At 43.0% G+C, this 23,330-nt stretch overlaps 1 protein-coding gene across 2 annotated transcripts; it reads left to right on the top strand.

Moving 5' to 3' along the window:
- Nucleotides 1-12,210: 12,210 nt before the first annotated feature.
- On the top strand, nucleotides 12,211-23,190 carry LOC131938017 (hormone receptor 4). Of its 2 annotated transcripts, none has more exons than XM_059295819.1 (7): nucleotides 12,211-12,574; nucleotides 16,315-17,279; nucleotides 17,573-17,721; nucleotides 20,097-20,158; nucleotides 20,534-21,654; nucleotides 21,811-22,139; nucleotides 22,465-23,190. In XM_059295819.1, the coding sequence occupies exons 2-7, from the start codon at nucleotides 16,315-16,317 to the stop codon at nucleotides 22,662-22,664; spliced, it is 2,826 nt and encodes a 941-aa protein (XP_059151802.1). In that variant the 5' UTR covers nucleotides 12,211-12,574; the 3' UTR covers nucleotides 22,665-23,190. The 2 variants fall into 2 exon arrangements, with proteins under 2 accessions (XP_059151802.1, XP_059151801.1); XM_059295818.1 differs by having other exon boundaries at nucleotides 12,211-12,591.
- Nucleotides 23,191-23,330: the final 140 nt, after the last annotated feature.

Below are 23,330 nucleotides of genomic sequence, written 5' to 3'. Positions count from 1 at the left end.
CCGGCTTTTGAGGACTGATACAGATTTGCAATAGTAATATTTCTTTCTTACTTGTAGGCTACTTTCATTCATTTAAGATGGTTTACATTTACTTAGATCTAATACAAAACGTCTAAATATAAAAAAATTAAAAAATTAAAAAAAAAACCAACCTGAAAATGCAAATGTTTAATTAAATTATGATTCAAGGGATTTTTTTCCCTCGGCGTGGTGGGTGAGGGGGGGGGGGGGGTTTGAAAATCTCCGTTTTAACATGTTAGCAATTATGCCTCCCATGGATACGTCAGTCGAAATAATATGAAGCATGAAAGCTGTGTATGTGTAATGGTTTCTTGCCCTATGTTTATTTTTATGTTTTTTTGTATTTATATTATTAGTTTTAAATACATTTCTGTTTTATGCTTTGTCATTCTTTATTATGTATTTTTCTAAAAATAATAATTAAGAGAAGTAATTGCTTTTTAATTTGTTTAATACAAACTATTAAAAAATGCTTAAGAGCACACATAGTTGACTATTTAAAAAAAGGGAAATAAGTCATGGAAGTGGTTTGAACGTTTGCGTATCTTTCACGCGATGGATTTATTTTCAAAAGAATTTCGCCGACAACAGCATGTTTGATTGTAGGAGAAAGAGGACTCGAGATGGTGTCTATAGAATAAAGATAATCCAACCGCAGCTGCAGTATTCTTTTTACAAAACATCCATCAAGTCAAAAATGCAAGAAGATTATTCTTTTTTAACTGTAAAAAAATTGATTATGGTCTGCTGCGGGCCCCTAAACGTCCCGGGCCCCCCCGCAATGCGGGGTCTGGCGGCACTGTAGTTCCGCCCCTGCGTTCAACCCTCATGATGGCCAGCCCCACCTTTTTTAGCCCACAATAAAACCATAGAGGAGTCAGTACCACTGCCCTCCCCTGAAAATTTCTCACCTCAGTGATACCCTCAGGGCCCAGTAGGGAGAACAAAGGGGAAAGTCCCACTGCTCGCCCCTCTACATTTCTCACCTCGATGTCATGTTATGTCATTTATAGAACACATGGCTTATCAGGGGAAAGCATTAAGGCATTAAGAATCTTAACTCTGGACAGCTACACACTAGTATACTAGCTACACACTAGGTGCCTACTGTAAACTACTAGACTGTGGGCCCTATGTAGACCTGCAATTGTAGACTGGGTCCATTGTTATTATTCTAAACCATCTCACTTATAATGTTTCTAGCTTGATTTGTTTCTTTTATAAACAGTGGATTTAAAAAAATGTTTAGCCTAATCATTAACCAAATAATAATAATGTGGTTATTTGTTGTTGGCTGGTATGATCTAGATTCTCCTACTAGGCTACACAAACTTAGTAGACTAATTACTAGATATGCATTTTAATTTAATTAATCAGTCCAGTATCAGATACATATTGCTGTAAAAAGACACAAAGTAGGTAGGCCTTAGTAATTTATTAAAGCCTTCTAATACAATAATATCATACATGCTTGTATAAAAAATTTAAAATTTAATTTAAGTAGCAGATTCTAGATCTAAGTCTAGTCATACAATCTATTTCAATTTCAGAAAATTTCGTTTGCTAAAAAAATGATTGTATTGTAGAGCGAGATTTTAGATCTCTCTCTCTCTCTGTCTGTCCGCAAAATATTTTCGCCGGACATCACGTCAGAATCGGCAGCGATATATGGATACCTTTATACGGACTTTTGTTGAAAATAATATGTTAGATGTTTTAAATGTATAACCACAATTTTATTTAAAGAAGAAAAATGAAAAATAAAGGCGTATTCGAATGTAGAGAAACAGTATTATTTATGCAACCGGAAAAGTGTTTAAACTTGGGACAAGAACGCATTTAACAATGGCGTCGCTTATTGTTTACACTAAAAAAAGAGCACGAAACTGATGACGTCATCTTCCGAGTTTAGAATAAAAAGAAATGAACTATTTCATTCAAATATGATTTAGAGCTATGTAGGCCTACGCTATGAAATGTATACAATACGATTTTCTCGGCCTAAACTTAAAAAAAAAATATTTTATCTATTTGGATTCTAGATCTAGAGATTCTAGATATTGATCTAGATCTAGATATTCTAGATCATCTACATCTAGAGATTCTAGATCATATAGATCTAGAGATTCTAGATCTAGATGATCTATAAAGCTAAGTTGTCGGGTGCCCGATAGGGCACTTCCCGGCGCCGCAGGCGCTTCAAATTTGGCAGGATCTTGCCTTGGGGGCGACAGAACACGGGGGCCGGTTGGCCGAAAAGTCTACGATGAGGGGGTCAAAACTGACCTCGACTGACCGGCGTCTTATATGGGCGAATTAATTAAGCATTCAAATTCTCAATGTTTTCGAAAGCCTAAGCGAAGCTGGGCAGCATGCCTAGTATATATATATATATATATATATATATATATATATATATATATATATATATATATATATATATATATATATATATATATATATATATATATATATATATATATATATTTATGGGTAAGTTGGTGGGTAGGTATATTGTTAGGTGGGTTGGTGTGTAGATGTGTGGGTGGGTAGTTAGGTAGGTGGTTGGGTGTTTGTGTAGATGATATAGAATATGCACATTTCCATTTTGCTAGCTTAGTAACAGTGTTACAAAACTCGAACTTTCAAACTAGTTGGGCGTAAGGTTAGTTCATTGATCCATTTGAGCCCTACATTACATAGTTAATCAGTTTAACAATGTAGATGCCATTGGTGTAGGTCTAAGTCAAAGCCTGATGTTATAATAAAACTTCATCTCTCTTTGTTTCTTTATAAAAAGGTTATGGAAGGTTTTTGTAGGTCTTTTACTGAAAATGTTTACCGGACGAATGCAAAATGATATCAACCACCATAGCTCTTCTGTTATATAGGCTACATGCTGCTTATTATGCTGTTCATTACATGCTTTGGTTGGTGTTAGGATTGTTACATATAAGTATTCGCATAGATTTAGAGCAGCGTCCCTTTTGTTTACACGTGTTCATTACCCTTCAAACTTTAGTCTATTTTAGTCATATTGAGAATAAAGAATGTTAATAAATGGTACACGCAATTATGTAGCATAGGAACGATTGGGAGGGAAGTGACATATAGCGCAGGAAATTTAGAGGTTAGGAAGGGTATATAAGGTGGGGTTAGGAAAGTTTGGGGGTCCATTCTCTAATAGGAGCCTAGGTCTCGTTCGTACTTTCAAACAAAAAAGAAGTTAATTATATACAGACTTCGTGTTGGTTTATTGTCGACCCTGTTCTCACCTCACATCACAACAGTTGGGTGACGCTTACCTTGTCATGTTAAAATAAATAGCATGTAATTGAGTTAGTTCGAAGTGAGTTTTCATACAAGTCCAACTTACTAATTAAGGCTGTCGCGAAAGATGTAATATATGTCAATGATGTCAATGAATTTTCATTTTAAAAAAATATGTTTAGTGCAGTTTACGAAATTTACGACCGTCGCCGATACTTTTTCTGTGTGAGGAAATTTCTGTTTGCGCTTTTTACTCTTTGCATTTTTTTATGGTTGCGCTTTTTTCTGGTGGCGCATTTTTCTGTTTGGGCATTTTTCTGTTTAGGCTTTTTTTCCGTTGCGCTTTTTGTTTTACGCTTTTTTCCGTTGCTCTTTTTTTCCGTTGCGCTTTTTTCCGTTGCGCTTTTTTCCGTTGCGTATCTTTCTGGGAACCCCACGGGATAGCCCAAGGTTAGGGTTAGGGGGGGGGGGGGCGCATCTGATTCACTTTAGTGAATGACTAGAATACCATATTTTATCCATCTTCTAGGGGTCGGCGTGGTCGAGTCGGTAAAGCTCATGGTTGCTAAACCGAAAAGTCTCGAGTTCGAACCCTCGGGTAGATGAGGCTCGTTAGCTGGGGACAGCCACTCTTCTAGGAGAGACAACTCCAAAATTAAACAACTGCTGCCTTGTAGTTTGTTCTTGGTTGGACAAAGGCTATGGAAGCAAATCCAAAAAGAAAAGCAGGCTGAAATCGGAGTCAATTGCCTCAATAGCGTATAACCAGTTGACACGTAACGCTTAATTGTGTTGGAGGCGTGGTCGAGTCGGCAAAAAGCTCATGGTTGATAAATTCGAACAAAGTCTCGAGTTCAAACCCACTGGCAGATGAATCTCGATCCCCTTCAACACTAATAATTAAGAACGAAGAAGAAGAAAGAAAGATCCATCTTCTATTGCATTCTTTTAAACGAAGGTATGCGCCATATTGCTCAAGGGAAAGCTCGGGGAGCCAAATAGCATCCTGCAGGGTGCCAGAGGACGCACCTGATTCAATTTAGTGAGCGAATATAGCAACCCATTGTATCCACAGTCTTTTGCGCTGTTTAAAATGAACGCATACGCCAAATTTCGTTGATATAGTCAACGGTTACTGTTCCATCGTGTCTTTAGTATACACTTTTTTTTAAACGAACGTAGACACCATAGTGCTCACAGAAGAGCTCAGAGTGCTTCGGGACACGCAATCACCGGGGCGCCGGCGGCTGCGTCAGTTTTGCGTCCCGACAGGGTGTGATTTGGCGCCCAGGAATATCCCTCGAGCGCTATGGCGCAAACGTTCGTTGTAAAATTAATTTAATGTTTAAGCTAATATGTTAACTAAACTAAATTAGGAAAGAACTTATTAGTAGTCCTGGGGAAAGCTAATTGATGTTATTGTACTTGAAATTGAAGCGAGAGAGCTGTTAGTTACTTGTGGAGAGTGACTAGAAACATGGGAGATAGTGAAAGACACGTGACTTGAGCCGTAAGATGGAGGCACTTGATCATTCATCAGACATGACCGGGGGACGGAGGATAAAACGATTCGGGGCCGGTAGGTGAGCCAATGTACCAGACTTGGGGGGGGGGGGGGGGGGGAGGGGGCGGTAGGTGAGCCAATGTACCAGACTTGGGGGGGGGGGAGGGGGCGGTCGGTGAGCCAATGTACCAGACTTGGGGGGGGGGAGGGGGCGGTAGGTGAGCCAATGTACCAGACTTGGGGGGGGGGGGGAGGGGGGCGGTAGGTGAGCCAATGTACCAGACTTGGGGGGGGGGGGAGGGGGCGGTAGGTGAGCCAATGTACCAGAAGTGGGGGGAGGGGGCGGTAGGTGAGCAAATGTACCACACTTGGGGGGGGGGGGGGGAGGGGGCGGTAGGTGAGCCAATGTACCAGACTTGGGGAGGGGAGGGGGCGGTAGGTGAGCCAATGTACCAGACTTGGGGGGGGGGGGGAGGGGGCGGTAGGTGAGCCAATGTACCAGACTTGGGGGGGGGGGAGGGGGCGGTAGGTGAGCCAATGTACCAGACTTGGGGGGGGGGAGGGGGCGGTAGGTGAGCCAATGTACCAGACTTGGGGGGGGGGAGGGGGCGGTAGGTGAGACAATGTACCAGACTTGGGGGGGCGGTAGGTGAGCCAATGTACCAGACTTGGGGGGTGGGAGGGGGCGGTAGGTGAGCCAATGTACCAGACTTGGGGGGGGGGGGGCGGTAAGTGAGCCAATGTACCAGACTTGGGGGGGGGAGGGGGCGGTGGGGGCGGTAGGTGAGCCAATGTACCAGACTTGGGGGGCGGAGGGGGCGGTAGGTGAGCCAATGTACCACACTTGGGGGGGGGGGGAGGGTGCGGTAGGTGAGACAATGTACCAGACTTGGGGGGGGGGGCGGTAGGTGAGCCAATGTACCAGACTTGGGAGGGGGGGGAGGGGGCGGTAGGTGAGCCAATGTACCAGACTTGGGGGGGGGGAGGGGGCGGTAGGTGAGCCAATGTACCAGACTTGGGGGGTGGGAGGGGGCGGTAGGTGAGCCAATGTACCAGACTTGGGGGGGGGGGCGGTAGGTGAGCCAATGTACCAGACTTGGGGGGGGGGGCGGTAGGTGAGCCAATGTACCAGACTTGGGGGGGGGGGCGGTAGGTGAGCCAATGTACCAGACTTGGGGGGGGGGGCGGTAGGTGAGCCAATGTACCAGACTTGGGGGGGGGGCGGTAGGTGAGCCAATGTACCAGACTTGGGGGGGGGGGGGCGGTAGGTGAGCCAATGTACCAGACTTGGGGGGGGGCGGTAGGTGAGCCAATGTACCAGACTTGGGGGGGGGGGCGGTAGGTGAGCCAATGTACCACACTTAGGAGCGTAGAATGACTCGCCTGGACAGAGGGATAACCCTAGATACCTAGTTAGAGCAGATGCCAGGAACACGACAGGACTAGTAGGTCGAGTGTGGTGTATCCTACACGTGTATCCTCCCTGATGGTGGGTGTGCCTGCCAGTGTTTCTTCCAGTCTTTTTTCTCGGGGGTGGGGGGGGGGAGACACTGGTAAAAGTATATATTTTCTATATAAATTTCGGGAGGGAGGGGGTACACTTTCTAAGGGGGAAGAAACACTGGTGGCTGGTGTGTGATAGAGTGTGTTTGTTTATATATATATATATATATATATATATATATATATATATATATATATATATATATATATATATATATATATATATATATATATGCATTGTATATTCATTGGTGTGCCTTTAAAAACACGTTGACAGCTAGGTCACATTGCAGGCCACGGCGCGAGACAGATCAAATCAATATTCATGTGACCTTTTGCACTCACGCGCTAGCACATGTGACGAGAAGGTCTGCTCTCGATCCAATGTTCTAGATGTTCCATGCGTAGTGCAAGTTGGCGGTCAATGGTGAACACGTGACTGACAATGTGACTTGCTTTTAACTCCGCCCACTAGCCACTGGCTAACCAATGACTTGTGCTATTTGAAACATGCCATTTTACATCTATTAAATTAGCTACACTTCCGACTCCAACTGGTATCAATTCTTAAATAAATTCTTATTTTGTTTGAATTCAATTTAGTATGGCAGTTGCCGGCAATCTTTTTCCAGACTGGCAATGGGAGTGGGGGGGGGGGGGGACACTGTTAAAAGTGTATATTCTCTATATAGGCTTATATTTCGTTGGGGGGGGGGGGGAGGAGGACGGTAGACTTTCTTCGGAAACTGGTTCCCGGCCAATCTGAACATGATCAGTAGAAACAAGGTCTTATAAAAACTTGATCAGTAGAAGCAAGGTCTTATAAAAACTTGATCAGTAGAAACAAGGTCTTATAAAAACTTGATCAGTAGAAACAAGGCCTTATAAAAACTTGATCAGTAGAAACAAGGCCTTATAAAAACTTGGGCGGTTCACCCTCGACTTGTGCATTTTTAGTCTATCGAACTAGTAGAATCTAAAGATTCTTTCTGGCATCTGTTTGGACGGGAGGGGAGGGTTGGGGTGAGACAACTCATGAGCTAGGGGCGTGGCATCAGCTGTGGAGCTGTGGTGGTCATGTGACCTACTTCTGTCAGCATGCACCGACACGTGACTGTCAAGTAAAAACAAAAAACAATCAAACCAGCATGGCGGCGGGAAGGTTCAAGAAACTATTTTTTTAGTCCACCTACTAAGTAGGTCTCAGACCTAAATGACATTACGGTTTTTTTTACGCTATGTACCTCCCTCTTCCATCCGTCACACATCGTTACAAAAGGCCAGTGCCCACACTTCAGCCTTAGCCCACCTCAAAATTGCCGTTTAATTTTCATCATTAATGGCTGAAATTCAGTTGTTATGATAATTTTTTAAAATCTAAAAGTGTGACATCACACTCACCCCCCCCCCCCCCCCCACACACACACAAATTGTCTTCACATCGTCAAAAGATTACGTATAAATACCGTCATCACCTCCTACCCAGACATCTATCATCTAACGCTGATGGCAGTGTGTCAGTTCTTCCTTTCATCATCGCTATTGATTTTAGAACCATAAAAGTAGGAACCATAAAAGTAGACACTCCCCTTTTGCTTTTTTACTTGCATTGCAGTGACACATCAGTTGAGTTTATTTATATAACGACTAAAATGTTTTGTATAGTCATCACTGTTTTTACTCTTTCGCATAACGTAAATAAAATATTAAATAAACGCACATTACTAAAAGATATTAAACGGATCAATGGCAAATAATACTTTCGCTTAGAATATTAGAAAACTTTGATACATTTCAATAACAGTAGGGTAAAAAAAGTAATTAATCTTGTATAATTTTGCCAGGGGAGGTAATTTTAAAAAGAAATTCAACTCAAGCTAATAAAAAAAAATGTGAATGCAAATTCTGCGGACGTGCAAGAGTACATTATTGTTAGAATATTATAATTTGCATCAGTTCTTCAAGAAGACTCCGCCTCCATGTCTGTCTTGGGCGCCCTCTTTTCCGTTTTCCCTGGGGGGTTCCACTCAAGCGCTTAGCGTGTAACATTCGGGTGAGCCTTTCGCAGTGTGTGACCCACCCAGCGCCACTTCCTCCTTCTTATTTGCACACTCAGAGGCTCCTGCCTAGCTTTCCTCCATAGTTCTATGTTCGGCACTTTGTCCTGCCATCTCAGTTTCAATATCTGTCTAAGGCATCTATTCTAACTAGCTGCATACCCGTGCTTCGCTACCGCTAATCTTTTTAAAATAGATATAATATAACTAGCTGCATACCCGTGCTCCGCCACGGTGAATCATTTTATTCCTTCAGCACACCGCCCTGCGCTTATACCCGTTCTTCGCCACGGTGTGGATATGGATATTACCTCAGAGTTTACCGCGTGCGCGCGGATGGGGGGTCACCGTATTCGGGCGGATATTCATTCAGCGCACCGCGCTGCGCGCGGGTGTCGGTAGCACTTTAGTGCGATTATGGATATTCACAAAAATTAAATTACGGTAAAAAAGAAGTGAGAGCCAACGCTGCGCCACGGTCAATCTTTTTTAAATGTACCAGCTTGGGAACATTGGGGCAGATAATTCTTCAGCGCACCACAAACGCTTATACCCGTACTTCGCTAAGGTGTAGATATGGATATTACCTCAGAGTTTACCGCACTGCGCGCGGGTGTGTGTCCCCGCATTGGGGCGAATATTACTTTAGCGCAACGCGCTGCGCGCGGATAGCTTATACCCGTGCTTCAATGCGGTTTGGATATGGATATTACCTCAGAGAAACGCGCTGCGCGCGGATGAGGGTCCCCGCATTGGGGCGAATATTCCTCCAGCGCATCGCGCTGCGTGCGGGAGTCGGTAGCACCTTGGTGTGGTAAAAAAAATATTGAGCCGACGCCTTCACGAACGTCCGCCCTGACATCTTTCTTTCCCCAAACCCGCGGCGTCATCTAAACCGCCGCTTAACAACACGTTTACCCTGGCTTCCGCGCCCACGGAGAGAGTTCAAAAATCTATACCGATGACGGAATGACTGACACACTACCACCACCGTTATATTATAGATATTATAAATGCCTTTTGTTTATTTTATGGATAAGTTGTGGTATTATAGTCGTTTACTAAGTTGAATCAGGCGGTTCCGCCGGCGCCCCGGCCGATGAATTTAGATTTGTTTATTTTTCGCATGTTTATGCGTATATCCAAGCTTCATTGGCTTAGATAATACTGAGAGAGCCACCCAATACAAAGGCTAACGTGTATAAATTCTTTTGCTAAATCGCCATCAGTTGACTATCTTGGAATACTAGGAGCGTATTTTCATTAGCATTTGTTTACTTATTGTTTTTCGTTTCATTTTTCATACACACACGCGCACACACACACGCGCGCGCACACACATACACACACACATGGGGCCCCGTAAAAAGGGGGGCCCCGCTCAGCCTTAACCCGCCCCTGCTTACTAGCCCTAGATACAATGTAGTATACAGGTAAATTCCCACTGCCCCACCCAAAAACAATTGACTTCTCTAATTTAGACCTTACTAGCCCTAGATACAATGTAGTACAGAGGCGTAGCGCGAGGGGGGGGGGGACATATGTCCCCGGGCGCTGACCTTAGGGGGGCGCCAAAATGGGTTGGAAAAACAAATTGAAAGTTTGAGGGGGGGTGTAACTCAAAAGTTCGAGGGGGGGGGGTGCAAATCGAAAGTTTGTCCCCGGGCGCCGGGAAGGGTCGCTACGCCTCTGATGTAGTATACAGGTAATTTAGACCTTACTAGCCCTAGATACAATGTAGTATACAGGTAATTTAGACCTTACACTAGAGTCGTGTTCTACTGGAAGCATAAGTGGGGTGTTCTATTTATAGCGTCACGTGTACTGCAACGTAAACAGAAGCGACAAGGGGACGTAACACCGTTATCAAGGTCAATAACGTGACCTACTTGTAGCTTGACGTGTGCTTTGGGCTGTGCACGGAGTAAACAAGACGCTAAAAATAGTTGAGCCGGCTGCAATAACAGCACACGTACAATTCCAGACTTGCATACAGTAGGTCCCTACAGTAGGTCCCTACAGTAGGTCCCTACAGGCATCCAAGTGAGGGTTTTGTTTGCTGTAGGACAAAATTAGAACAGGTCAATTATCGAGTGGCCCTAGAGTTCTATATGGACCAGCATGACGTCAGCTAACCTGATATCCCACGCCTTTCTTTAAACGTGCCAATGTACACAGGTGAGGGGAAAGTTTGTCGGTGGGGAGGGCTAGACAGGGAAAGACGACCGAGATATTCAGCCAAAGATTATTCAAGGTAAAGTTCAAGGGCAACACATACTGGAGTGCATAGAAGCCACTTTTTGGGGCTCAACCCGGGTTCAACCAACCAGCACTTTGCCACTCTACGAAGAGATGCCTGAAAGAAACTACATGCAGACCAATTTTAAGATAAGACAAAATAAATTAGGCTCTAATGTTAGAGTCTGTATAGGTATGAAAAGTCTATCATACTAGATTTTAAAAAAATCTTTTTAAAAAATATGGCAAGCGATAAAATTAGGCCTATAGCTACATTTGTAAAAATTAAAGCCGTTTGGGAACCATCAATTACACACATTTATTTATTTTTGTATCGAATATAAGCTGAAATTCACTTTAGAATTATTTTATCAATTCAAATATTTTCAAAAACTGCCCTTAACTTGTCCTTGATGAAGTCAACCGGAATGGCCAGGAAGAGCAAAACATTGTAGACTACTACTTCCGGTCAACGAAAATTACTCAAAATTTGAAAGAAGGCGGAGAATTAGAACGTTTACTTACATGTGAAATTTCGTTTATCTATCTGAAACAGTAATCAAGTTATATGCTTTGAAAAAAGTAGAATAAGCTCCACTTCCGGTTACCGGAAATCTTTGAAAAGTTGAAACACAGCTACAAATTTTATTTAATACTTATATACGAAATTTCATCAACCTAGCTGTAACGGTAGTCAAGTTATCGTTTTCACAGACATACACACATACATTCACACAGACATACGGACAGAATTGCAAAGCCCAGTTTTTCCGACTCGATTACGCATAGAACACCGATATTTTGATAAATCTGCATTTATTATTTTTGCCCGATTAAAATAAATCCCCTATACTCCGTATATGATGAAGTACTGAGATATAATTGTAAAACGATGAAAACTGTCAAAATTGCCTGTGATTTTTGTGCGCGATTACAATACTTTCTCTATACTCTGTATACGAGAAAGTAAAAATGTGCAAAATATATAGAAGAAATTATGTTTTTTACCAGTTTAATGAATGATTAATTAGAGTTTATTTTAAATGTAAATAGACGATACCGACATGATGCGGGTGGGGGGGGGGGGGGGCGGTAACATGTAGACAAACTTTGATTTCCTTTGATGTGGGGGGTTCACACCATCAGGTGTCGCACCAGCGGACACTCGATCTACCTACGACGCCACTGCCCCTGGTTAGACTGTAAAAACTGAAGCGAGTTCAAATAAATAGACCGGAGTGTGACCTCATTCATCTAAACACAAATGGCAAAACAATTGCAAAATGAATTTTCTAAAACGCAGATAACGAACAACAATCAGAGTTTCTTCCAGGCATCTTTTCGGGGGGGGGGTGTTGCCCCCCCCCCCCCCCCCCCCCCCCCCCTCCTACCCCCGAAAATTTCAAGTGCGCCCCCGGAGAAAAAAGTCTGGAAGAAACATACATAACGTCGCATAATACCTTCGTTAAGATTTTATTGTAATCTTTAGTCTTTATAAGTTATCCAAAAGAAATTCTGAAGCTTAGTTTACCTTATTGACCCCATCCGTGTCTAACAGGAGACCCCAGTAAAAGGTCACGGTCATGATTACGGCGATTGCGCATGGCCAAGGTCACACAGTCTCACATTGATGGCCGCGTGAGGTGGTTTTTTAACAGGCGTACGTAAACGTGCTGATGGTAGAGAAAAAGAGAGGCGCGTTTTGTATCTGAAATCCATTGGTGCGATAAACGACAGGGCGATGCTTTATCACAAATGCTATGTAAGCAAGCTGTCCAAATATTCCCGAACAGATATGCTTGCTTCAGCCCAAAAACAAATTCTATTTTGGAACCTTTTGGTTCGGTCACGTGTTTTGCGGTGTGTGGACTCGTGCAGTTGTAAGCCTAGCGATACTTTTCAATCGAATCAAAAGTTCTGTCGCAGAGGGTGGATTTCTGTTAGCGGGTGTTTTCATCTGGATCACCAATTTTAACATCAGGTACCGACCGTACTGTTGTAAGTAATAATTTAGTCTAAATGATTTTATTTTAGAAGATTATTTAGTACATACGCTTATTAATTATTTTATCTTAGAAATGCATTTAAATTTAAATAGTATAGACCTACAGTAATAATTTAATTTAAAGAAATGTTGGGGGAATTTATATTATATTAAATTACTTAAAATTAGGCCCTACTAAAAGCTAGTCTATAGATCTATATAGATCTAGATCTACTATTTTTTATATACCAGTGTCCGATAATGGAATCTTCTTTAAAAAGGGGGTGTTAGGTTACTGGTTGTTAATTAAATACACACATTGCTCGCTAACCCTGTCCCTAACCCCAACCCTACTAAGTTACTAACCATACGCCTAATTCTAATTTGAAATTTCTAACCATAAAATTAATCGAGATTACAATAACAACCCAACACACCTATTTACTATTTTATGGATGCGTCTATTAGGTCTATCGGACATTGGTAATTGCTTAGGTCTAGCATAAATAAGTGTTAAAAATTAGGCCTAGATCATCAGAGATATCTAGATTCTAGATCTAATTCATTAGGCATTACTCCATTGGCATAAACTCTAACTGAACTAAACTCAACTGGTAAACCATAGTAGTAGATCTAGTAATAGACTGGACTAATAGAAGACAGAAGAGATTTAGATTCCAGATCGTATAATAATATGCCTATTTAAGCTCATTAATCATTAATTTATTCTTCCTAATGAAATTATGAAATAGGCCTACAAAAAATATATTTTATAGTATAACTATAGATAGTCTCATAGAGTAAATACTTAAGCAATGGCCAAGCAGGGCACTGGAAATTTAATTGCCACTCCCCACCATGATGTATGATAGAAGTTTGTACATTTGGATCCATATTCATGAATTCTATGTCTTAGAGCTTCGGGGGGGGGGGGGGGGGGGGGAGACAGTAAGCAACCCTCAACATATATACATTTTTTTCCCTGTAAAATTTAACATGCCTACTGTAGGGTACCATTGTCTATTCTCTCACCACCATCCCCCTTCCATCAAAATGTTAGATAACTACCCTGCTTGCGATAACTACCCTGCTTGTGATAACTACCCTGCTTGTAACGTGAAGGTAAAACTAAGCTAGTGCTACAGTGCTAGGCCTACAGTTTGAGTAGTGACTATTACAAATGCTACTCATCAGTGCTGTTTACCCTGAATCATAATAATGGATAAAAAAAAAGTTGCCAAGTTCAAATAAGAATGTATTATTTACCTAATGTTATAAATAATGAAACAGGTGGTCTTAACACAAGGACAGACATTTTATAACTAACTTTATATACCAAGTGCTGACAGGTTTATCTCTCCTGCCCAGTAGTCTAGCGAGGGGGGGGGGGGGGGGGACACAGGGACATATGTCCCTGGGCGCTGACCTTAGGGGGTGCCAAAATGGGTTGGAAAAATAAATTGAAAGGTTGAGGGGGGTGCATATCAAAAGTTTGAGGGGTGGTGCAAATAGAAATCTTGAGGGGGGTGCAAATCAAAAAGTTTGTCCCCGGGCGCCGGGAAGGGTCGCTACGCCTCTGCTCCTGCCATATATCATAAGGTTTCTTCTTTAGTCTATCAAACAATGAGAAAACTTTTGACAGATTTTCCTTCAAATGCTGACCAGGTGTTATGCGAGGTATTTTAAAATGTATCAGTCCACCACTCCCTCTCTTAGACAATGTGTAAGCACACCCCCCCCCCCCCCCCCCCTGTCTGGTGGTGCCAGTATCAGAGGGTTTGTTGTTTGAGTGCTAGGCTGTCAGCCTTGAAATCTGGCCATTGTTGACCAACTTTATTTGCTGCTGTTGCTAAGGGGGGGGGGGGGGGGGCTCAGCCTTGACCTTGAAGGTAGTTCTCAGCCAGGTTTGCTAGTCCATTCATTGTAACTAATTTAACTTGGACATTTCATTTGAAATCTTGTGCCAATATTTGGCTCATTTGAGTATTAGAAATAGAGGGAGCTCCACCGTTTCTTTGTGGCTCCACCATTTCTCTCAGTGACTCCACCGTTTCTCTCAGTGACTCCACCGTTTCTCTCAGTGACTCCACCATTTCACTCAGTGACTCCACCATTTCACTCAGTGACTCCACCCTTTCTCTCAGTGACTCCACCATTTCTCTCAGTGACTCCACCGTTTCTTTGTGGCTCCACCATTTCTCTCAGTGACTCCACCATTTCTCTCAGTGACTCCACCATTTCACTCAGTGACTCCACCATTTCACTCAGTGACTCCACCATTTCACTCAGTGACTCCACCATTTCTCTCAGTGACTCCACCATTTCTCTCAGTGACTCCACCATTTCTCTCAGTGACTCCACCATTTCTCTCAGTGACTCCACCATTTCTCTCAGTGACTCCACCATTTCACTCACTGACTCCACCATTTCACTCAGTGACTCCACCATTTCTTTCAGTGACTCCACCATTTCTCTCAGTGACTCCACCATTTCACTCAGTGACTCCACCATTTCACTCAATGACTCCACCATTTCTCTCAGTGACTCCACCATTTCTCTCAGTTACTCCACCATTTCACTCAGTGACTCCACCATTTCTCTCAGTGACTCCACCATTTCTCTCAGTGACTCCACCATTTCACTCAATGACTCCACCATTTCTCTCAGTGACTCCACCATTTCTCTCAGTGACTCCACCATTTCACTCAGTGACTCCACTGTTTATCTCAGTGACTCCACCATTTCACTCAGTGACTCCACCATTTCACTCAGTGGTGACTCCACCATTTCACTCAGTGACTCCACCATTTCACTCAGTGGTGACTCCACCATTTCACTCAGTGGTGACTCCACCATTTCACTCAGTGACTCCACCATTTCTCTCATTGACTCCACCATTTCTCTCAGTGACTCCACCATTTCTCTCAGTGACTCCACTATTTCACTCAGTGGTGACTCCACCATTTCACTCAGTGACTTCACCATTTCTCTCAGTGACTCCACCATTTCACTCAGTGGTGACTCCACCATTTCTCACAGTGACTCCACCATTTCTCTCAGTGACTCCACCATTTCTCTCAGTGACTCCACCATTTCACTCAGTGACTCCACCATTTCACTCAATGACTCCACCATTTCACTCAGTGGTGACTCCACCATTTCTCACAGTGACTCCACAATTTCTCTCAGTGACTCCACCGTTTCTCTCAGTGACTCCACCATTTCACTCAGTGACTCCACCGTTTCTCTCAGTCACTGAGCTTATTTTTTTCTTAAATATTTAAAGTTTTTTAATATGTGGATATGTCGATACATATTTTACTTTTAAAAAGCTATGTTATGTTTGTAAGGTTCTGCTGTTCTAATTTGCTAATGATAACCTGTTTGGTTGATAGACGGGTAATTTGTCTTTATTTCAGTTGGAATTGGGATTAAAGTAGAGCTCATATATTTCTTGACCTTGGCATATGAAGGGATATAATGTAGTCAGCACTATGCCCAGCTATTTTTACTTTCCCTAATGTGTGCTAGGTACTAGCCGGGTGGACCCAGGGGGGTTTCACATAAGCAGTCAAAAATGTTATGATTTACTTAGATAAAAATGTTATCTGTAAATATTTGTCCAATGTGGGCAATATAAATTCCTATTGTTAATGCAGTAGTTTGTCCCTACATATTAATACAGGAATGAAACAAATGTTGGGATAGAGTGGTGTCATGGAGTTATTTTGTTTCAGATGACTGCTGTGTTCTTGCCCTATGTTCCAGGCCAGAAGTTGAACATGGAGGAAGCTGCCCCGACGTCAGATGCTGGCCTCTTTCAAAATTTAAAACTGAAGCGTAAGCGCGTTAGGGACATCTTAGGTCAGTCAGATCTGCCAGGGCACTTTGTCTTGTCCAAGCCATCAGAATGTGATGGCCAGAGTGATGTGAGCACAGGGAGTGCTGACAGTGCTTATATTTCAGACAGGACCTCTGAGATGGACTCACAGCCACCTTTAAAAAAGAAAAAGCTGCAAAAGGAAGAAAAGAGATACCCTGAGAAAGATGAAGCAGGTGCTCATCTGTCAGGGAGTTGCTCACCTGCCCACAAATCTGCTTCACCTTCCATGAGCCCAGAGGTGTCACCAGCTGCTGGCAAGTCAGGCTCCCCAATGATCCTCAGCTGTCCACAAGGTTATCTTATGCAGCTTTCTAATGGCTTCAGTGCCCACCCCAACAATGGCATGAAGCTGATGATGGCTATATCAACAGCAGGGGTGCTACAGCCTGTCTCCACACCTATGTTCATAACAACAAATGCTCAAGGCTATTTTCTATCTGCAACAAGTGACTCATCAACCCAGAGCCAAAATTTGATAACTTACCCAACATTGGATGGGACTAAGGGAGTCAGGCCTGAAGATGTGCTTCAGCTGGACAAAGCTGACATCTCTCACATGTCCACCCCCAACTTCAAGCAACCCAAGAAGGAAGAAACTCGTTTGGAAAAAGACAGTGAATTTATTTCCCATTACACAAATGGAGCATTTGTGTACCGGGGTCATCTGGCAGAGAACCCCCATAACATGAAGCCCAGAGAGGGTGGCATGTGCATGGATCACATCAAGAGTGAAGAGTCAGATGCGGAGGAGACTTTAATATGTGCTATTTGTGATGACAAAGCTACAGGACTTCATTATGGGATTATTACATGTGAAGGGTGAGTTAGAAAAATAAAATGTCATTCTTTAGCACACCATTTATAAAAAAAAACTTCTTATTGGTTTTGTCAAAAAAGGCATTTAAAAATTAACTGGGTAAAAGTTGGACTAAATAAATTTAAAACCTTCAAAAAACTTGGAAAAAAAAAATGTAATTTTGAAGTAACAAAATTTGGGGGGGGGGGGGGGGGGGGGGATACAATGACACGCACACTTTCTTAGTATTTCAGAATTGTATTGGGACAATGATTGTAAGAGATGGTTAAAAAAATGTTTCCAACATTTTGTCCAGGTGTAAAGGTTTCTTTAAGAGGACAGTTCAAAACAAAAGAGTTTACACATGTGTAGCAGATGGCAGCTGTCAGATCAACAAAGCACAACGCAATCGCTGTCAATACTGTAGATTTAAGAAGTGCCTCAAAATGGGAATGGTATTAGCTGGTAAGTTAAGTTTCCTGGCCGTAGATTGGAAATCTAGGCCAATAAGAGTTTCTATACTAAACTACATCAGGCCTTAATTATCTCATATAAATCTGTTGAGCAAATTAGGCTAAATTTAGATATAATTTAATTTGAAATAATATTCACGTAATTAAACTTTATTATACCCTGGCTCTAAGTAGATTAAACCAATAAATTTTTATCCAATTGTATGTGCCCAGCTGGCCGTGATGATAGCGTAATATTCACTATGAGCTGACCAGCAGTGTATCATACGCCAATATTTGTTTTCTACTTTTCAGTAATTCACACTTTGTTAATTCGACACCAACTCCCCCCCTCCCCACTGACTTGTAAAAGCAGCCGTCCGTAAGGACAATTTACAGACGACAATGAAAATATCAAGCAGAAATTGTTACCTCCCCTTAGTCTCAAATTGTTTAAATACTAAATTATCTGCCCGTAATAGCTGTCACAAATCCGACCCATATCTACTATTGTAAACATTTGTTGTAAATGACAATACACGCCATTTTGTTCCAATTCATTATTATTAGTTTGACGTTAGCTTTAATTATTTATTCATTCATTATTCAAATGATTTTTGAGCTCAGAAAATATTATAGACAGAAGTTGATGTTTTTAAAAGACTGAAATATGTAAGCTGAGGTGTGACTTCTTTTTAGATGTGAATGATAAGGTTGCCCTTTGGAAGTTGGCGGGACCCAGGGCAGGTGAAGTTCACCTGCTTCTGTGAAGGGATAGTGTGGTCAGTCCCATGCTCAGCCTATGAAGGGATAGTGTGGTCAGTCCCATGCTCAGCCTATGAAGGGATAGTGTGGTCAGTCCCATGCTCAGCCTATGAAGGGATAGTGTGGTCAGTCCCATGCTCAGCCTATGAAGGGATAGTGTGGTCAGTCCCATGCTCAGCCTATGAAGGGATAGTGTGGTCAGTCCCATGCTCAGCCTATGAAGGGATAGTGTGGTCAGTCCCATGCTCAGCCTATGAAGGGATAGTGTGGTCAGTCCCATGCTCAGCCTATGAAGGGATAGTGTGGTCAGTCCCATGCTCAGCCTATGAAGGGATAGTGTGGTCAGTCCCATGCTCAGCCTATGAAGGGATAGTGTGGTCAGTCCCATGCTCAGCCTATGAAGGGATAGTGTGGTCAGTCCCATGCTCAGCCTATGAAGGGATAGTGTGGTCAGTCCCATGCTCAGCCTATGAAGGGATAGTGTGGTCAGTCCCATGCTCAGCCTATGAAGGGATAGTGTGGTCAGTCCCATGCTCAGCCTATGAAGGGATAGTGTGGTCAGTCCCATGCTCAGCCTATGAAGGGATAGTGTGGTCAGTCCCATGCTCAGCCTATGAAGGGATAGTGTGGTCAGTCCCATGCTCAGCCTATGAAGGGATAGTGTGGTCAGTCCCATGCTCAGCCTATGAAGGGATAGTGTGGTCAGTCCCATGCTCAGCCTATGAAGGGATAGTGTGGTCAGTCCCATGCTCAGCCTATGAAGGGATAGTGTGGTCAGTCCCATGCTCAGCCTATGAAGGGATAGTGTGGTCAGTCCCATGCTCAGCCTATGAAGGGATAGTGTGGTCAGTCCCATGCTCAGCCTATGAAGGGATAGTGTGGTCAGTCCCATGCTCAGCCTATGAAGGGATAGTGTGGTCAGTCCCATGCTCAGCCTATGAAGGGATAGTGTGGTCAGTCCCATGCTCAGCCTATGAAGGGATAGTGTGGTCAGTCCCATGCTCAGCCTATGAAGGGATAGTGTGGTCAGTCCCATGCTCAGCCTATGAAGGGATAGTGTGGTCAGTCCCATGCTCAGCCTATGAAGGGATAGTGTGGTCAGTCCCATGCTCAGCCTATGAAGGGATAGTGTGGTCAGTCCCATGCTCAGCCTATGAAGGGATAGTGTGGTCAGTCCCATGCTCAGCCTATGAAGGGATAGTGTGGTCAGTCCCATACTGAGTAGTTACAGCTCTCCCAGCTCTGTACAAACAAATAGCCCCCCCCCCCCTACATTTACATCTGTTACAACTTACAACCCTGGATTTTGATCTCCGTTCCCACAGTGAAGATTAATCTACAATTACAATAGTGAAAATTACTTTCTCAGGACTGTGTAAAGATTTAAGGGACTTAGTCATCTGCACCTAAGACTAATAGTCAAACAGGTAGAGTAGATCTACTTGTAACACTACTCCGCTTACTAGTCTTGAAGAAAACTGACTACAAAAAATGTTTGTCAGTTAATTCATGTATTCTTGACCTTTTCACAAAAAATTGTGTGCTAAGTTTTTTTTCTGTTACAGTGTACAGTTGTGAATAGTTAATTGTGTGGCTAGGGTTACAGTTTTAGTTTTATTTCAGCTGTGCGTGAAGACAGAATGCCAGGGGGAAGAAACTCTGGAGCAGTGTATAACCTTTATAAGGTCAGTCCAATTTTTCATCTTTTATTGGTGCTTTAGATTTGAAGTGGTGCTTTAGATTTGAAGTATGTTTCATATTTCATTTATGGGAAATATTTTTTTTCCTGCTGTGCTGTCAGAATTACTTACCAAATGAAAGATTAAAAACTTATTATAGGAACCAGTCTGTTCAATAATTGTTCTTTGAGAGAAAATATAATGGGCTATCCTGTTCTGCTTGGCCTATAACATGATTAGTCATACTCATAGTGATTTAATTCCCTTCATGCTATTAATGCATATTGTACACTTTCCTTAGGCCCATTGTGATTTGGATTAATGTTGTAGCTAATTGGGACTGAAATTTGGTCAATCAGTGTTTTTTTTTTTGTGTTGCAGGTGAAATACAAGAAACACAAGCGTCGAGACACCACAGAGAAAAGTTTAAAGATGCACAGGTTATCTTTTCCTACATGTAAGCTGGAAATGCCCGAGGTAATAGCAGGCTATCCATGTGAGAGCTTTCCATCATCAGACTCTGCCTATGAGTCCAGCACAGAATGTGGGACTGATGGCACAAAGTCAGACACGTCATCCAGCTACAGTCAGCTCCACCACGCTTCATCCTGCAGGACCATCATGGCTCAGGCCTACACTGACAGTCTCAAGAATTACAAGCAATTTTCTTGTCAGGAGAGCGGGACCAACCTGAAGATTCCATCCCCTCACAGACAACCATCTTCACCTACTTGTGCTGTACAGCATTACCACACACCTCAGTTAGAAATTGGCCAAAAGCCTGCAAGTATGCACCTCTATTCCCAGCCAATGGATCACCCACCAGTGGTGCTTGAGCAAAGCTACAAGAATCAGCAACACTCTCAGAGCCATCATGACTGTAAGATCAGTAAAGGGCAGGAGAAACAAGGCTGGCCCACTCCCAACCAGGGCCACTCCCAACATCAAGAGCAGGAGAAACAAGGATGGCCCACTCCCAACCAGGGCCACTCCCAACATCAAGAGCAGGAGAAACAAGGATGGCCCACTCCCAACCAGGGCCACTCCCAACATCAAGAGCAGGAGAAACAAGGATGGCCCACTCCCAACCAGGGCCACTCCCAACATGAAGACACATTTCGTATCAAACAGGAACTGGAGCCTCTAGAGAGCAGCAAGATCAGGAGCTGTAGCAATGACACCATGCCAGATTTCCTTGCCCCCAGCAGTGGCTACCCACTATACAAGCCAACAACCAGACCAGGAGCACCCACACAAGAGCTGGAGGGCAGCCAAGAGAAGACGAGTGAAAACTTTGCTCAGACTTCTCTCCCATACTATACCTCACCATCTTCCCTGATCCCAGAACTGGCCAAAAATGAGAGCCTTTTGAGTATAGCAGAAGATTATCACATAGACCAGTTCACTGGCTCAGAAGAAGCTGTGGCCCAGGCGCTGTGTCAAGTGGGGGACAACATTGTCATGAGATTTGTCCACTGGATGAAGCAGTTGCCATTCTACAGGTAAGCCTTTTTGTGTGCAGGGTAAACTGTATGGTCGGGTAGGGTCAGCTCATGTCTGTTCAAATGTTTGCTTGTCAGCTCATGTTCGTTGGGTTAGTTTCCATATGGCATGTAGTGTCACCAGGATTGGCTGTAATGTTCAAATATTTTCCCCAGAGAGATACCTAAAGATATCCAGACCAAAATTCTCATGTCAAAATGGCATGAACTTTTACTGCTCATTATGGTAGCTTATGGCCCTGTCAGCAAGCACCTAAAGAAAGCTGAGAAAAAACCGACTTACTCTGAGCTCTACTCTGGCAACATGCAACGCATGCAGGACTACTTAGAGAAAAGTTTCAACAAATTCTTCACATACCAGCAGCTCCAGGCTGAGATAGGTGGCCTCATGGAGAAACTCACAGCTATCATGGCTTATTTCTGGCAACTAGGCGTCACCAAGAAGGAACTTCTCTGTCTCAAAGTCATTTTACTTTTGAATCATGGTAAGAGCTTTGCCCCTAAACCATGTTTTATGCTAAGACCCCATTCCTAGTAGGCTGTGGAAGTGTGGCCAGGGAGTAGATCACACAGCTGCTGACATGAATGTGGGGTTCAGATCCCCGGCTAGAGTCCTCCCAGCTCTAATGGGTACTAGGCTCAAATAAAGGGAAAGTAAAGTTGGCTGTGCACAGAACTGACCACACTATCCCTTCACATTCTGAAATGGGTGAACTCTACTTTGTAAAAGTCAAAAGACTAGTTCGACACTAAGACTGAGTAGTAGTTAGTTAAATAACAGCACATCTAACTTATTTCTCCCAACTGCAGAAAGTGTGAAAAAAGATCCAAAGTTGAACCAGATCTCCACCTGCTACAAGCAAGCCCTGCAGCAGTACATCCTTGAGAGATTTCCATCAGAGGCCAACAGGCTAGGTGACCTTTTGGGCCAGTTCCCAGGTCTGCAGGCAGCATCAGCCCAGCTCCTGGGCAGCAAGATGATCTACATACCATTTCTACTCAATGCTTAGATCCCACAAGTACAAGATGATCTACATACCTTTTCTACTCAATGCTTAAGCTTGGATTTCACAAGTACAAGAGAGCAATCCAACAGAATTGGTGAAACCTGCACACACACATTGTGTCTTTCATTCAAAAATATCAAACAAGAATGTCTTTAGCCAGGTACACCTAGAGGCAATGACAGATTCAAATCTCTGTACATAGTGACCAGGCTGTCTTACTGGACCAACCATGATACCAGCAGGGAGTGCCTTTGTTGAGAGCTTGTCTCTCCCATGGCCTATGCTGGTTCAACTAAAAAACAAAAAGATATGTGACTTTCTGACTAGGCAGGTGTCCCTTGGTGACACTTTGATAAACCCGTACCTTACACTTACACTCGCGCGGACAAATGTGCCTTTTAACAAACTTAACATGGTCACTGCTTAACCAGTCAAGAAAATATGGTAAAAAAAGTGACTGAAAACACTAGACCTTCTTTACAGCTAGTGGAATGTTGTGTATTCTGTGGCTAGACTGTGATAGTGTGATATTTATCATTTGATGTTAATAACATGTGATATTATAACATGACATTTATTGGTTAACTAGAAAATGTACAAAACAATTATTGTGATATGAGCCAAAAAAAATAAAAAGTGTAAATGTGATATGAGTGAAATCTGTGATCC

This window comes from Physella acuta, unplaced genomic scaffold, assembly GCF_028476545.2.
Source record: "Physella acuta isolate Inbredline_101_S28 unplaced genomic scaffold, ASM2847654v3 ptg000228l, whole genome shotgun sequence".
Lineage (NCBI taxonomy): Eukaryota > Metazoa > Mollusca > Gastropoda > Physidae > Physella > Physella acuta.
Note: the sequence above shows the minus strand (reverse complement) of the source record. Positions and strands in the feature narration are given on the sequence as shown.

What these genes read in the sequence shown, in the direction of transcription:
- LOC131938017 (XM_059295819.1), top strand. Translation starts at nt 16,315, where the DNA reads ATGACTGCTGTGTTCTTGCCCTATGTTCCAGGCCAGAAGTTGAACATG. An exon ending in GGGATTATTACATGTGAAGG is followed by an intron (nt 17,280 to 17,572) that starts GTGAGTTAGAAA and finishes CATTTTGTCCAG; the next exon opens with GTGTAAAGGTTTCTTTAAGA. An exon ending in AAGCAGTTGCCATTCTACAG is followed by an intron (nt 21,655 to 21,810) that starts GTAAGCCTTTTT and finishes TATTTTCCCCAG; the next exon opens with AGAGATACCTAAAGATATCC.